At 52.0% G+C, this 16,956-nt stretch overlaps 1 protein-coding gene and 1 pseudogene across 2 annotated transcripts in view; one reads left to right on the top strand and one right to left on the bottom strand.

The window, feature by feature from the left end:
• Positions 1-16,956, bottom strand: part of NR5A1 (nuclear receptor subfamily 5 group A member 1) — a 48,367-nt gene that overhangs the window by 4,838 nt on the left and 26,573 nt on the right. The window contains exons 4-5 of the mRNA XM_081179782.1: positions 8,329-8,448; positions 7,379-7,526 (exon numbers count right to left, since the gene is read on the bottom strand). Of these exons, the coding sequence (XP_081035908.1) occupies positions 7,379-7,526; positions 8,329-8,448 (268 nt within the window). The remainder of the gene's footprint in view (positions 1-7,378; positions 7,527-8,328; positions 8,449-16,956) is intronic.
• Positions 248-16,367, top strand: LOC308579072 (U6 snRNA-associated Sm-like protein LSm3 pseudogene; annotated as a pseudogene). Its single transcript, XR_014013423.1, has 2 exons — positions 248-2,630; positions 16,343-16,367. The product of XR_014013423.1 is annotated as a U6 snRNA-associated Sm-like protein LSm3 pseudogene (transcript).

Raw genomic sequence — 16,956 nt, 5'->3', positions numbered from 1 at the left:
TTTGACACGCTTTCGAGCTGCTAGGTTGGCAGGAGCAGGGACCGAGCAATGGGAGCTCACCCCGTCACAGGGATTTGAACCGCTGACCTTCTGATCGGCAAGTCCTAGGCTCTGTGGTTTAACCCACAGCGCCACCAGCTTCCCAATAGGAGGCAATGATGGCCTCCAATTTGACGAGCCTTGATGGAGGTTTGGACAAATCCATGGAGGAGGAGGAGGAGTCTGTGGTCAAGAGGCAGAGAGGCTTCTGAATACCAGATGCAGGAAACCACAGGAGAGGAGACCTGCTGTTGTGCAAGGATCCTGCTTGCTGGTTTCCCACAAGCATCTAGTCAGCCACTGTGAGAACAGGACTAGATAGCACCTTGGCCTGATCCAGCTAATGGCTCTTCCTACCTTCATAAGCTTCATCTGCCTGGATGAACAAGGACTGACCTTGCCAGCCTTATGCTTTGCAGATGAGCATCAGGCTGGTAAAGGCTATGCGAGAAAAACAAACTGTATCGGACAATCAGTTCTTCTTCTTGCATTATGGTGTTCCCTAAACAAACCTTCACTTCAAAGCCGCTCTGTTGTGTTCCTCTCTAAACACCGGCTGGAGGGATTGGGGCTTAATCTCTTTGGCCTTCCCAGGTGACATCAGGGCTCAGCTGACATGGAAACCGTGATCCAAGGTGCCTCAAGCAGCTCAGCCAAAAAGCAAGGGGCAGGAGGATGAGAGAGACAGGTGTGAAGGTGTAGCGATAAGCATATCCCTCTTAAGCTGTGCACCTGCCTGAAAATGTGCCTGCTCGTGTACACTGCTCTTGAAAACTGGGCAAAAGCTGCCAGTGCAAGCATGCTTCCTTGGGCCTGACTTCATCCGCTGAGCGTGGCCACAGGGGCCAAGCAACAGCAGTGGGAGGGGGCTCCAGCTCAATGGTGGGCAGCCACCTGTTCTTGCCACACTCACAAGGGGGAGATGAGGCAGAGCCTTTTCAAGGCTAACTGGGAAGACACAGCGGGCCACGCTCTGGGGGTGCCACCAAAACCTCTCCTCCCTCCCTCTCACTCCCAACACTCAGCCTAGAACCACAGAATTCTGGCCTCACCTCCCAAAGGGCATTGAAGAGGCTTTGAAAAAATGGCGGACGAGGTGGAGCAGCAACAAACCACAAATTCTGTAGAAGAGTCCTTGGATCTCATCAGGCTTGGTCTTGATGAACGAATGGATGTGAAAATGAGAAATGACCAAAATTTCGAGGCAGATTACATGCTTGTGACCAGCACTTAAATAAGATGTTGGGTGATGTTGAGGAGACTGTGACAACAATAGAAATGGATGAAGAAACCTATGAAGAGATTTATAAATCTACCAAAAGGAATGTTTTGATGCTATTTGTCTGAGGAGGTGGAGTTGTACTTGTAGCTCCTCCATGGAGGGTTTGGCTGAAACCATGAAGAAAATGGTCATCGTTTCAAAAATGTTGGACCCCTGGACACTGTCTTCTGATACCCTTAAACATTAAGATTCCACCCTTAATTCTGAAAGACCATCCAAACCTGATTGTTGTGAAGGCGTAAGATCATTTGGCATATAAGTTGATACAAGGGTTTTCCCCCGAAATAACTTAAGTGCAGGTGTCTTTATGTATCAAATCAGTGGATATAACCATTTTAGTTGCGCTTGTGGCTGCTGGTCTTTTTAAAGAAATAAATCTGTTTGGGTTTGGGTTTTTTTGTATGTATGTGTTTATAAGCACTTTTCCCATTTTGGCGGTGGGGCGGGAAGGGCATTGAAGCATTAGAAAAGGTTCGGAAAAGGGCCGTCAGAATGACCAAGGTGAGGGTGGAGCCATGGATGGAGGTTGCAGCCCTGGGGACTTTTTGATTTGGAGAAAAGGTGAGTAAGAGGCAGCGTGGCAGAAGAGTATAAAATGATGGAAGGCAGAGAGGAAAGAGGGAAGTTTTTCTCCCTCTCTCAAAACAAGAGAACTCCAAGGAAACTGGAGTTTGCTGGCACAGCAGAGCTCCAGAGACTCAGGCAAAGCACATTCCAAGCCCTGAACCTGGGACCTCCTGCAGGTGAAGAAGGTGCTCTCCTGCAAAACGACGGCACTTCCCTTAAAAACAGCAGTGATATTTCAGTCCTCAGGGTTCTGAAGAAAGGGCTGGTTTAAATACCTCACCCTAAGGCTTGCACACAGTTCCCAGGGGATACAACCGAGCCTAACCACCTGTAACTGAAAACAACAACAACAACAACAACAACATATTGCTTCCTGCTGCATCCCACCTGGGTAGAATTGTAGGCTGCAGGGTCCTTGGGGCAGGGACCTGCCCTTGTGCCCCCTGTAAAGCAGTTCTGGGTGGCCTGCTGACCTCCAAGCATTGCTGGACACACAGCTCCCATAGTCCCTGACCAAGCTGGCCACGGCTGATGGCAGTTAGAGGACTGCAAGGCTCTCATCCCTATAAAAACACTCAGGACTTGCTTCCCTCAGCCGTGCCAAGTTCTGGACCCAGCCCAACTAAAGGCCCACAAGGCCTTCCCAAAAGGTGGAGTGCCAGTATCACAATGGCATTAGACAAATCTGTGGTGCAACACTTCTGGTGCCCTGGCCTCAAAAAGGGATGTGCAACTGGAAAAAGTTCAGAAAGGATGAGGGAATGGCAAAGCTGGATTTAGGGGAGCGCAACCAGTTTCTCTGCACTGGGCGCTGAGCTGAGAGGGCACCGTGGCGAGTGCTGCAACAATGTGAAACGGAAGGCAATTGGGGGGGGGCTGGATTTTGGCATTGCACAGGGCGCCACTGAAATTTGGAAGCCCTAAGTTCACTGGGGACGTAGGGACTCCCCTGTGAAGAAAGGTTGCAGCAATTGGGACTTTTTTGTGTAGAGGAAAAATGAGAAAGAGGCAGCAGCAACATCAATGCTCATAGAATTACACGTGGCACAGAGAAAGCGGGCAGAGGAAAACTTTTCTTCCTCTCTCATCACGCCCAAACTCGGGGATAGCCAACGAAGCTGAAAGTTGGAAGATTCAGGACAGATCAAAGAAAATACCATATTTTTTGCTCTGTAAGACTCACTTTTTCCCTCCTAAAAAGTAAATGTGTGTGTGTCTTATGGAGCGAATGCAGGCTGCGCAGCTATCCCAGAAGCCAGAACAGCAAGAGGGATTGCTGCTTTCTCTGTGCAGCGATCCCGCTTGCTGTTCTGGCTTCTGATATTCAGAATATATTTTTTTTCTTGTTTTCCTCCTCCAAAACTAGGTGCGTCTTGTGGTCTGGTGCGTCTTGTAGAGCAAAAATATGGTACTTTTTCACAGAGAGAAGAGTTTAACTATGGAACTCCCTCCTGCAGGAGGCAGGGATGGCCACCGACATGGACGGCTTTCCAAGAGGATTGGAATGACATCTGGAGACCCACAGGTGGAGAACCACTGTATCAGCCTTTCTCAACCTGTGGGTCCCCAGATGTTGTTGAACTACAACTCCCATCACCCCTGGCTAGCAAGGCCAGAGCTCAGGGATGATGGGAGTTGTAGTCCAACAACATCTGGGGACCCACAGGTGGAAACAGCAGGAGGGGAGAGGGCACTCTCTGGCACTTGGCCGCTGCTTATGGGTTTCCCATAATGGGCGTCTCACTGGCCACTGGGAGAACAGACTGCAGGTCTGGGAGGGCGACGGGCCCCATCCTGCCTCAGGGCTTTTTCCACGTTCCCCTGACCTGGGCCTTGTGCTGAGCACCTGAGGTGCTGGCTGTCTCCTTTCATTTCTGAGTCACTGCTGGGATAATCAGGCACGCAATTATGGAATCTCTTCATCTGCATAACATTATCGTGGTTTTCGTTTCCAGGAGAAAGAGGGGGAGGGGGACACGCAGCCCTCACACTCGCACACCCTAGAAGTTACGCTGCTGAAGCCTTCTCTTCCCTACCCCCCCACCCCCCCACCCCACACACACACTTTGAGGTGGAGCAACAATAGAGGGTTCATCTTGATCAACTCACCTGGTTTGCAGAAGAAACCCTATTCACGGTTTAATTGAATATTTGAATAATCTTTTCATTCCTGCAAGGCATAAAGAATGTTGTCCAAATAACATCGACGCGCTCCATTGAGAGAGCGGCTGCAAAGACTCCGTCCTGTGACAAAAGCCGCCCCACACACAGGCGGAGCTGCCGGGACAATTTCTATGCCCTCAAGAGTTCTTTGCATTCAACGCCGCTTTTGTCTGCTGGAGGCTTCTGATAAATTGCAATCGCTTAAGGGAATGCAGGCGCATAAAAGCCGCTCTTGCTGCGCATCCCCTCAAGTGGCTGGCTGGAGAATGGAAGTCAGGCAGGCGCGTGTGGAGGGGGGGGGTCAATCCATTAAGCTTCTATTAAGCCCTTCTGGAGAACAAAGCTAACCTGTGCCGTCCCTCATAAATATTGCTGTTCAGAGAAGCCCTAATTTTAATTAAACCTCTTTTACCTGCTCAGGAGAAAAATCTATTTAGACTCAAATGGCGCCCTTTCCTCCCCGCTCTCGCACCCCTGTGTTTGTGCATGCACACATACACACACAAACACACACATACACACAGATGCCAAGTGCAGATTGTGAGCTGGAGAGAGAGAGAAAAAGAGAGAGAGAGAGAAGACATTCTTTTCTTTAGGGCAAATACAGCCGGCATATATAAGCGAGGAGGTGGCAGCTCCCGTACAGCCGAGGGCACACGGCTTGCAGCATAATCGGCACCACGCTCAGAGAGGGAAGTTGGGCACGGGGCATGGACAGAGGGCAACCTTTTGTTCCTGGTTTTCTTCGGGGAAGGAGAAAAGCTTCCACACCGGCAGCTGGAAGTTTTAACGCAATGCGCAAAAAGGGAAGGGAAGGCATCATGGAGGTGGGGGTGGGGGTGTCCTTTGCCGCGAAGCCAAAGAGAAACACCAGTTGCTGAAAACCCACAGGAGGCCAGAGTGTGCTGGCACTCAGGTCCTGCCTATGAGCTGCCCATCGGGGCATCTGTGAGACCAGGGTTCTCGGCTCCATGGGCCCCCTCGGGCCTGACCCAAGGGCAGAGCTTGTCTTATATGCTCTGAAGAAGATCATTTGACCCAGAATTCTTCTGGAAGGAGAAAAGGAAGCCCTTCCTCACACAGTGTATGATTAAACCATGGATCTCTCTCCCCCAGGACGGCCACCAACTTAGATGGCTATAGAAGAGGACTGGAAAAAGTCCTGGAGGAGGAGGAGGAGAGGGCTATCAAAGGCCACTAGTCACAATGGTTATGCCCCACTTCCACCGTCAGAAGCAGAGGTGTCTCTGCCTTCCAGTTGTGTAGAGAGAACCCTGTTTGCTGCCTTTGCTCAGTTCCGGAGCTTGAAACCTTGCTCTCTTTGGGAGTGGGGACGGCTGCAGTTCCTGTCGCTTTGCACCTTGTGGCTAAGGGACAAGGCAGGGAATGGGTGGTATTTAGAATCTTTTGAGTGTGTTAAATCTGAAGCAGCCAAACCTGCAATGTTCTCTTGCCTGCTTATGGAGCTTTGAGTTCAAGATCAAGGAGCTAGAAGAGCTGCGTGTGTCTAGACCAGTTCTTAATTTCCATTATTGCTCAAGTTGCAACCTTTAGCTGGCGGTTCTGACTTCCATACCCCGGTCTCTTGACCACTGCAGGAAGTGTCCCTAGAGGGATGCTGTACAGAATGAAGCATGGAACGGTTTCACAGCTGGGCCACTCTGCGGCTGGGTCATAACTGGCTGAGGGGAGGCAGGTCCATAGCTAGGGGGTGGTGAGGTGGGCCCCCGCCAGGCGTGCAAGCAATGGGGGGGGGGGCAAAATCAGCTTAAAATATGTCCATAAATATAAATATTGATTATTGCCTCATAAGAATAGAGGGTGAATTGAATGGGGGGGTGGAGGAGAGGTGGAAAGAAGAGCTAATTTGTCCGTGGCTCGGGGGTGCAATCTGGGCGGTTCTGCCAGGGGCGCAAGATCACCTAGCTATAGCTCTGGCAGGAGGGAAGAGTGTTGATGAACTCAAGCCCTGGTTGGGTTTTTCCACCAGGGCACCTGGCTGGACAATGTGGAAACAGGAGGTTGCCACTGGTCTCATTCAGCCTCGATTTATGCAAAATAAAGAGGCTTGATTTGCATTCAGGTTGCACAATTCAGGTACAGAATCCCGGGCGGGTTTTAGGCATGAAACTGGCAAACAGCATTTGCCGGAAGGAGGAAACTTTTCTTAACCTTTTTTCTCAAAAGGAGCCTGGACTACAGCTTTGGCAGACGTCCAGGAAGGATACTGCTGCTGGTGTCATTTTCCTCAGAGAACTGCAGCTCTGAGCACTTCCACAGAACAGGCAGAAGCTCTGCATTTCAGTCGCTGGGTTCAGTTGCCAAATGGCATTCTATGGGTAGAGGCTGGGATAAAACAGCAAGCCTGAGACCACAAAGAGCAGCAGCAGCTGCCGGTCAGTGTAGGCAATGCTGGGCTGGACAGACCAACAGCCTGAGACTTCAGCACTAACTTCCCAGTGCAAAAACGGTCACTGCTTGACCCCTGCCGCCCCAGGGCTGGTGCGCAACCTTGCAGGCCTAGCAGAGGCAGCCAATACCACACTCAACCACTCCTGGTGCAACCATTTGTAGGAGAGGTTGTGGAGGGGGCGGAAGTGTTGCTCACACCCACACAGACGGCCCTGCTCCACTGCCATGCGCGGGGGGTGGGGAGGCAAGGCTGCCTGAACTGGTGCAAATCAACTTCTGAGCAGAAAGAAGGGGTCTCTGGGGGCAGGGATCAGAGGCAGGTACCAGTCAAGACAAAACTGACTCCTTTGCAGACCGCACTCCCACATTTCCCTGCCAAGGTCAGAAGTTGTGCACAGTTCCTCTGGGCGATAGGCAGGGCTGTAATCTCCAATGGCTGACCACATTCGAGGCTGTCCCTGAATTCTTCGGGACACAAACACAGATGAACAGTAACTGCTTCATGGCCTCAGCTCTCAACAACACGCTCAAGGAGACTTGCCAACATCCATGTTTTTGGAAAGGCCTGTCCAGCAATGTTCCAGTTTACCAGCTGCTGGAGGCCGCAAGAGGTCAGGGGTGGGGCCCTCATTGCTTAATTCCTGCTTGCCTGGGCACTGTGAGAGGAAGAGGCTGGAGTCGATGGGCCTGCTCCAGCAGCCATGCTCTTAAAACGTCCTTCTGGCAGTAGGGAGGAAGCAAAGACACAGGGGGCTTCCAGCCCCATCCGCCAGGCAGACGAACCCACAAGCAAGCCAGTCTCCTCCAAACACCTCTTGTGGTTGAGATCTCAGGGTGGGAGGGGGCTCTCCGTGGCAGCCCCTGTTTGCTCTTCCCAGGTCCCTCGCTGCCCCACCCACGCCCCTCGGCACTTACCAAGGCTGAAGAGGATGAGGAACTTCAAGCAGACAAACTCTTGCCTGTCCACCTGGAGAGAATGGAAGTGAGCCACCAGCTGGTGCGCTCTCAGCATCAAGTTGTTCAGGATGGATCCCGCCTGCATGGTAACGGTCGACATGTTCACCTGGAAGAAAGGAGAGGTGGGCAAGGCTCAGGACCCCCCAAAAGTACCATCTTGTCAGGGGAACAAGGAGGTTCAAGAGCTGGGCGGTGGGGGATGACCTCCACCAGAAAGACGTTTCAGCAAGCAGCTGTTAAGGCAGCAGTTAATGGGCTGAGTTGTTGACTAAATTACAAGAAATATGGTTATATCTGGGTGCTGGCTGTACACAGAAGGATAAGTAATAACGACCAAAGTCTAACTAGCCAGGCGATCCAACGCAGGCTGACTCACAAGTGATGTCCCTTAGCATCCCATAAGGCTTCCTCTCAAGTAAGTGTGCAGAAAACTGCACACTAAATATGTGCAATGGAGTACTTGCAAATTCTCTTCCCCCACCCCCGACCCCTATCTCCCTCTGCCGTGGGGCAGGGGACCTGTGTCCTCTTACACTCTGTACGTTCCTGGCAAGTCATCGTTCTTATCTACCCACAGCAATAACAGCTCTCCATGTGTGCTGTTGTTTATGTAGCCAAAACTGTCCCAGCCATGCTTGGTGGTGGTGGGATTTTGGGGCGGAAGAATGTAGAGGGAATGCCCACACACACACACACACACACCCAAAAAACCCCCAGATGCCCAGTGGGCAAAGAAGGCTGACCAACTTTTGGGGGTGGGGGTGATGAGACAAGGGGGGTGGGCATGGGGAAAGGAAAGGAAGTGGCCAGAATCCCGAGCAACAGCAGTGGCACTTCACGCGAAGACATTTTGCTGCAGCATTTCTGAGCAGGGCCATTGCAGAACCTGCAGACATGAGTGCTTTTACCTCCTGGCCTGTCACCAGCAGGATGCTGTGCTCCTTCCCATGATGCACTTGGCGGAAAATGTAGTCAAAGACCAGCAGCTCACTCCAGCAGTTCTGCAGCAGCTTCATCTGGTCACCCACCTGGGAGGAAGAGGAGGAGGAAACAGCTGAGAAGCTTCCTTCAAAGAGGATTTTGTAATAGCAATAATAATAATGGCATTTGTATATCATCCTTCATCCGAAAATCTCTTGGCAATTCACAACATAAAAATACTAAATGAGAACACATTTTTCACCCGACCCCTAAAGATATAGAACGCAGGCGCCAGACGAGCCTCCCTGGGGAGAGCATCCCACAAATGGGGGGCCACTGCAGAAAAGGCCCCGTCTCGTGTTGCCACCTTCTGGACCTCTCAAGGAGCAGCCACGTGGAGAAGGGCCTCAGAGGATGATCTTGGGGTCCAGGTTAGTTTGTGTGGGAAGAGGCAGCCCTTGAGGTCCTGCAATCCTGAGCCATTTAGGCTGTAGAGGCCGAAACCAGCACTTTGAACCAGGCCTAGAGACTAACTGGCAGCCAGTGCCACTGGGTCACCCTCAGTGTCACACGCTCAAATGGTCTCATCCCAGTGAGCGCAACCTGGTCAACAAATTCTGCACCAGCTTAAGTTTCCAAACCATCTTCAGAGGCTGAACTATGCATAGGCGACAGAAGTTAGGCTTTCCCCGTCCAGATAAGGACATAGCTGGCCACCAGCCAAAGCTGATGGAAGGCGCTCCACACTACCAAGGCCACCTTAGCTTCAGGTGACAGCAAAAGGACCCCAAGCTACATACCTGCTCCTTCAGAAGGGGTGTGACCCCATCAAGAGCAAGAATCTGACCGGAGTTCTCCACTCATGTTCAAGCCACTTCCTAGCTTGTTTCCTAAGCCAGCCGGGCTCCATGAAGGAGGAGAAGGAATTCCGGGGCATTTGTGTCAATGGTCTTAGTCATTCAGATATTCCGGGGCTTTGACAAGAGTGGCATGACCTTCAACATGCAGAGCAGATGTTTTGCCACTGAGGTGGGGCCCTTTCCATGTCCGGATCCTGCTAGGTGTTAAACGAGAGGCCACAGGGCTATGCATCTGATGTAAGGACTCTTAGAATCACAGAATCATAGAGTTGGAAGAGACCACAAGGGCCATCGAGTCCAACCCCCTGCCAAGCAGGAAACACCATCAGAGCACTCCTGACATATGGTTGTCAAGCCTCTGCTTAAAGACCTCCAAAGCAGGAGACTCCACCACACTCCTTGGCAGCAAATTCCACTGTCGAACAGCTCTTACTGCCAGGAAGTTCTTCCTAATGTTGAGGTGGAATCTTCTTTCTTGTAGTTTGGATCCATTGCTCCGTGTCCGCTTCTCTGGAGCAGCAGAAAACAACCTTTCTCCCTCCTCTATGTGACACCCTTTTATATATTTGAACATGGCTATCATACCACCCCTTAACCTCCTCTTCTCCAGGCTAAACATGCCCAGCTCCCTTCTCTCACTTTATAGGCAGGGCCCCAGGACTTCAGCAAGACCTACTGAGGATGCCTGCCCACCAGGCACCCTGTAACCCCCCCCCCACCAGCTGAGCACACACAGCCACTTTTTAAAAATTTTGCACACAGCAGCTGACCTAACACCATTCTGGGATCTTTCAAAGGCACCTAAGAACCAGAGGTGCTTAGAAGGCTGGTCCCCACAGCCAGGTAAGCCAACCTGACAGAGAAAGCCACCCACCAGCAAACACTTGGGCCCCACTTAAAACCTGGAGCCAGCCCTGCCAGAACTCCATGGGGCAAATGCAAAGTGTCCTTCAGAGGATTCTAGGTCAATTATCACCAGCCTGCTAGTGTAAAAGGTTAAAGCTGTGCCAGTTTAACATATATTTAAGCCTTAATATATATTTAAGGGACGTGGGTGGTGCTGTAGTCTAAACCACAGAGCCTAGGGCTTGCCGATCAGAAGGTCGGAGGTTCGAATCCCCGCAACAGGGTGAGCTCCCGTTGCTCGGTCCCTGCTCCTGCCAACCTAGCAGTTCGAAAGTACATCCAAGTGCATGTAGATAAATAGGTACCGCTCTGGCGGGAAGGTAAACGGCGTTTCCGTGCGCTGCTCTGGTTCGCCAGAAGCGGCTTAGTCCTTCTGGCCACATACCCGGAAGCTGTCTGCAGACAAACACCGGCTCCCTCGGCTTATAGAGCGAGATGAGCGCGCAACCCCAGAGTCATCCACGACTGGACTTAACGGTCAGCGGTCCCTTTACCTTTACCTTTAAGCCTTAATTGTCACTGACTAATTATTGCATCTCCTTGCCATTCTGCTCCCACCATACCGCTTCCCCCAACTAAGATTTCAATTCAGGCACCTGGTAGAGTGAGTTGGAGTTGCAGCAATACATTTCTTGGCCTTTAAGGTTCCACAAGAGTTTCCAATTGTTCCCCCAAGTCACAACTTTGCCCACCACCTTCTAGACTTGTAGGATTCTGGAAATTGAGCGCGGGACATCCTGCAAGTGCCTCATTCGGCCAAGTGGCTCTCCAATCCGCAGGGCTGAACAGCGCTTGGGGACACAGGTTGATAAACCACCAAAAGATTTATGGCTTTATCTGCCGTGGCAAAAACAGTCCCTTGCTGCAACTTTTTTCATGGGCAAATTTATTAGGACACCAGCTTCTGTGGGTCAGCATCTGGGGCAGGCATCCAGGGCCCGGCCCCACTCCGCAGAGGGGCCAGGAGGGGCTCCCAGAGCCAGTTAGCAGGTTGGACAAGGAGCTGGGAGGCCGGGCTTCTAATCCCTGCTCCCCCATGAAGCTCACCGGGGGGGGGCAGCCTCTGCCTCTCAGCCTAGCCTACCTGGCAGGGCTGTTTTGCGGATGAGAGCCTTGAGCTCCTTGGAGGAACAGGGGGGACATGAATGCAGAGAGTAAGGACAGCAAAGCGCTTTTTGGAAAGTAGGGCAGACCCACTGAGGAACATTGGGCCAGTCGCTGCTTCTCAGCCTAGTCTACCTCACAGGGTTGTTGTGAGGATAAGAACGCAGACGAGGAAGACACGCACAGACCACGTGCACTGCTTAGAGCGCCTTGAAAGGAAGGCAGGAAGAAAGGAAGGAAGTACAATGAATTTTTTCAGCCTCCCTACCTCCTCCTCAGGCTCCAGGGGCAGTTTGTGGGGGCAGCTCAGCAAGGCTGGCTTTGGAGACCCCGCCCCCAGCTGCAAAGCAAGCCCCCGGCTGGAGAGCACAATGGCTGCTTGGCTCATCAGCGCTCTTATCTGAATCCCCTGGCATCTGGCCCAGTTCTCAACACAGTGTCTTGCTGGGCGCATCCCCCATCCCTGAGGGAGGGAGAACCACCCCGTTGTTTGCACACAAAAAGGCCAGTGTCTCTCGGGAGTCTGCTGTCGATACATTTTGCCCTCCGGGACACAGTACGTGCTCCTCCAGCAGCGTGAAGGAACGCAGAGTGGAAGGAACCGGCTGTTAGGGAAAGCCCCCACTTCACTCCCCGGTGCCAACGGGGTGCCCTCTCCCCCTCACCTGCATGCCCAGGAAGGACGGGGGCAGGTTGCAGAGGAGGGGGGGTGCTGCGTTGCTAAATCCACAGCAGTCTTGTGGAGGTTTGGGGGCCCAGAGGACACCTCCAAGGATCTCCACCTGGTGGCTTCCACAAGTTGTATACTCTCTCACACCCACCCAGGAGGATAATCATAATAATGCCGTCTTACGTGGTGTGACGCTGTGGTCTAAACCACAGAGCCTCTTGGGCTTGCCAATCAGAAGGTTGGCAATGTGAATCCCCGCAATGACGGGGTGAGCTCCCGTTGCTCGGTCCCTGCTCCTGCCAACCTAGCAGTTCGAAAGCACGACAAGTGCAAGTAGATAAATAGGTACCGTTCCGGCAGGAAGGTAAACAGCGTTTCCATGCGCTGCTCTGGTTCACCAGAAGCAGCTTAGTCAAGCAGTCTGTGGACAAACACCAGCTCCCTCAGCCCATAGAGCAAGATGAGCGCGCAACCCCAGAGTTGTCCGCGACTGGACCTAACGGTCAAGGGTACCTTTACCTTTACCCTATAGGACTGTGGAAAGGATTACTGCCTTGTACTCAGTCAGAGCGCTGGTCCACTTGGCACACCCAGCATACCCTGACTGGCAGCCCTAGCTCTCCAGGGTCTCAGGCAGGGGGTGAGCCCAGCCCTACCTGGCGATGAGGCCGCTGGGGATTGAACAGGAGAACTTCTGCATGCAAAGCAGGTGTTCCACCCCCGGAGTTGTGGCCCTTCCTCTGTCAAGACTTGCAAGATGCATTTTGGATAAATGAAACACCCCCAAAAACACTTTGGGGCCTCTCCAGACCAGGGATGGGGACACACACACACACACACACACACACACACACACACACACACACACACACGTCAGGTGTGTTCTGCAATAGTAATAGCTCATTAGTGGTGGGTTTGTTCTGGACATAGTTCTCCCAAAGTTCCCATAATGTTGACACCTGGAGGGGCATCTCTTGTGCTATATAGCGCAACAAAAGTGGGACAAAACAAACAAATAAGCAATTGGGGCATTTGTGGTCTGCAATGTTGCAGGATTTCAGCAGGAAGTTATGGGACAGGCACTGTTTGGAAAGAAAGCAGTTTGCACCTGCAAACATTTCAGTGAGGACACACCGCAAGGTTGCCCACAAGCTCCCAGATGCCTCCATGAGGAGGGCAGGTCATCACAAAGACATCCCCACTGACCAAGGCGGCTGCCAGCACAGCCAGGCCAGGGGTTCAGCTTCTCCGGGGACACCACCCGCAGAGAACAGTCTTCAGTCTAGGAGCCAGAAGTGAAACTGAGGCTGGATGGGTGAGTGTCAGGGGGCACCCCCCCACACACACACACACACTAAAAAGGAACACTTCAGTAAGCAGGGCAGTTTATTATCAGTTTAGTTTACGTACTTAGATAATTGTGAATTGTCCCATTGTATAGTTCTCTGGGCAAAGCAGAATAAAAAGTTTCTTCCAACCCCCCAAAAGGGTTCAGCTGAAACACAGGACAGTCGAAAATACCGCAGTAAAATCCAAAATCCAACAGAGAAAGTAAAACTGACTCCCAATCAAGCTTGTCAAAGTCCCAAAAGCTCTGGGCAGTGTCAGTTTGGACATTTCCCCCTCTGCCCCACAAAAGAGAGCTGCTTGCTGCCTTGCCCCTCTTTCAAGCCCCCCTCAGTCCACCTGCTTCCCCAAAATGTTGCTGCTCTCCTGCAGCAGACACCTTGACAGTGTTGGCAAAAGCGAGCAGAGCATTTCATGGACTGTGAAGATGCACACACACACACACACACACAGCCCTACACTTCCTCCCGAGAGCTCAGGCTTCTGCACCCATTGAGCAAGGCACTTATAATAGAAAAAAGACAGATGTGGAAGGAGGGAAGCAGAGGACGCCGGGATTCCCCAGCAGAGAGTGGCAATAAAGCAGGAGCCGGGAGAAAAGCTTTTTATAGGGTTTGCACACTTACCCTGAGAGAGATTGCTCAGGGAATGGGAGGTGGAGTTGCAGGAGACTTCCAGGACTCAACATTCCTGCCTCAGCCAATGCATAATCCCGGGAGCTGCCCCACTCAAGGAGTTCCTGTTGCTAGCAATGTCTATGCGCTCCTTATTTGCAGACGTTAATTACACCTGCCCACCTAACAAACCTAGAGGGGAAGTAGGCTCCCGTTGTTGCCATTTTGCAGATGAGCAACTGAGAACGAGGGCAGCAGCGGTTGAACCTGCAGCCAGACTACCACTTTCTCTTTCAACCTTGCCTGGGGGGTCTCCTCTTCCCTCCCTGTCCTGCACTATCTCCCCACAGGGTGCAAACAAAGCAATACCTGTTTCAAAGTGTGTGTATGGTGCAAACAAGGAAGAAATGAACATGAACAAAGTGCAATTGCCACAGTCTCTTTTTGTCATGAGATCACCCCCTTTGCACATGCAGACTGAGAGTTTGCTTTAGGGACCTCCATGCTAATGGCCAAGGCACAGATCTCGTCCAGGAGACCAAAGCAGAGACAGATCACACCAATCAAAATATGGTGCTAGTGGAGTCCGCTGCTTGATGGTGTTAGGCAATGAACCTCGGTTCACAAAGAGTCAGTTCTAACTGCTAGGAAAGGCAGAGTTTCTCCACACCCCTGACCCACCAATTATCAACAGCAGCCAAAAAGAGGTATAGTGTGTGTGTGTGTGTGTGTGTGTGTGTGTGTGTGTGTGTGTGTGTGTGTAGGCTAGTGGGGAAAGGAGAAGGGCTTTTAATTGTCTTCGCAAACCTTCATAACAGCAGGATGCAATGTGGGCTAGGACTCCACTGCTCGAAGCTGACAATTAACTCCTTGGTAGTTACAGAAAGTGTCTTTTCTGGCATCAAAACTTTCCAAGAGGAATTGGGGTGGGGGGTGAGAGACACCTACAAGCCCGTGTCCCTCTGACCGATGACCTTTGGTGCACAGCACTCCAACACAAAGAGCACTGGTCCCAAGTAGCTATTTAGAGGTGCAAATTGTTTCAAGGTCTGCGTAATGTGCCTGGCTTGTGCAAGAAGGGTGCCGCAGAGTTCAGGGAGTACAGAGGGAATGGGTGCCTTGAACTGCAAGTGGAACAGGCCAAGGACACCAGAAGGACACCCAGCTCTCACGCTGGACAACCAGGTGGCTCTATTGGTAAACCAGCAGGCAGGATTCCATCACAGCCGCCCTCTGCCCCCTCCTGCGCCAGTTTCCAGCAACTGGCGTTCAGAAGCATTCCTGCCTCCGACTGCAGAGGCAGTGCAGAGCCATCGTGGCACGTGGATGTCAACAGGCCTCCTATCCATGAACCAAGAACTCCAGGAGATTTGAAGACCTCAACCCAAATTCTTCCATGCAGGTCACCAGGAGGGGTTTGAACACACCAGTTTTGCCTCTGTGTTTTGGAAGATGTGTAGTCTCTGCCAGAGGCAGGTTTAGGGGAGCGGGGCCAGTTCAGTTGCGCTGGGCGCAGAGCACCATTGGGGACACTGCAACTATGATTTAGAAGGGAGGGAGGCAGAGGGGTGCAGAATTTGGGCGTTGCACAGGTCACCCATTGCCTCTGCTCCCAAACCAAGGAGAGCCCTGTGGAGCTTGGGGCTGCGCACTGCTTTCACTGCCCTTGCTTCTGCACCATTGAGAGCAGCCACAAAAAGGGGGGAGGCAGAGGAGAGGGGCAGAGGCTCTCCCAACCCCCTGTTCCCCAAGCCACAGAGATGTCTGCAGGTGCTGTTGCCTCATCTAAAAAAAGGACATTGTAGAGTTGGGGTGTATGGCATGTTAGAGGAGGGGCAGTACCTGAGGTGGGGGGAACACATGATGCTCCTTCTGAGGTAGCCCACCCCCCTTTGGTCCCCACCCTGCACTCAGCTCTCAACTGTGGGTCCCAGAAGCTGCCAGCATGAGACAGGAGCCACAAGCCCAGCAGCAATGGCCTCGATGGGCCGGCTAAACCAGGTGAGGGGAGCCGATGGGTTTCAAACCCTCAGTGAGTTATGAACTTCCCCTGCATGCGAAGACAAGGTTCTCACGCATTGAGCAGATGAGACCAAGAGCAGGTCCAACGGTCAAGAAAGCAGTTTCTGCCTGCGCTGCAGAGGAAAGTGAGGGGCAGGTGGGGCTTGTCCACCTGGGAAGGGAGCCCATCTAGGAGAAGGAAAACTGACTTTAAAACTCTGCTGCCTTGCAAGATATCTTTGGGAGGGGAAAAGGCTAAGGAGCAAACCCGACACAAATGTGGAGTGTGGCTCTTTGCATGCCTCCATCAAGCAACTCTTACACTTAAGCTGGTGCCAAACGTCTTGCTGTGCTCTCCTTTGGAAGCAGGCTGAGCACATCATCTGAGCAGCCCAGACTCCAGACACACTGCCCGGGTTTGCACCCCGGGGAGGTCACTGCTAAAAAGCAGCGGCTTGCCTTCTCGAGACAGATGGATGCCAACCACAAGGTGGGAAAGGTGCAGAAAAGGGCAACCCAAAGGACAGATTGGATGGAGTGACTTGCCTACGAAGAAAGGTTGCAACTTTGGAGACTTTGAAGAGAAAAGGCAAGTCAGAAGCTTATAAAATCACACATGGTGTGGAGGAATGCCAATGAAGTTGAATATTGGGAGATATTGGAAGACAGAGAAAAGTTAAACTATGGGGCTCCCTGCCACGGGAGGCAGTGATGGCCACCGACTTGGATGGCTTGAATAGAGGACCGAGCAAATTCATGGAGGAGGTAGAGAGGGCTGTCAATGTCTTCTAGTCAGGATGGTGCCAAAGTTTCCCATCCGAGGCATCTGAAAGCAGGATGTTGGGCTCAATGGACCACTGGCCTGATCCAGCGCCGCTTCTTGTGCTGTTATGATCATTCAAAATGAAACTTGTCCACAAGTCTCTCTGAGAGGCTGCTACGGATGCAGCCACTGCAGCGGGGGGGGGGGGAGTTGCAGAGGGCACAATTATTTGGTGAAGATTGGATGCGTCCCCTCGACAATTGGGAAGGGACAAAGCTGGGCCAGGAGATGACAATCAAAACCTTTCACAAATTGAAGGTGTTAATAAGAGGTTAACACCCTTCAGATGT

Source organism: Podarcis bocagei, assembly GCF_964188305.1.
Source record: "Podarcis bocagei genome assembly, chromosome: Z".
Lineage (NCBI taxonomy): Eukaryota > Metazoa > Chordata > Lepidosauria > Squamata > Lacertidae > Podarcis > Podarcis bocagei.
This window is presented reverse-complemented; position numbering and strand designations above follow the sequence as displayed.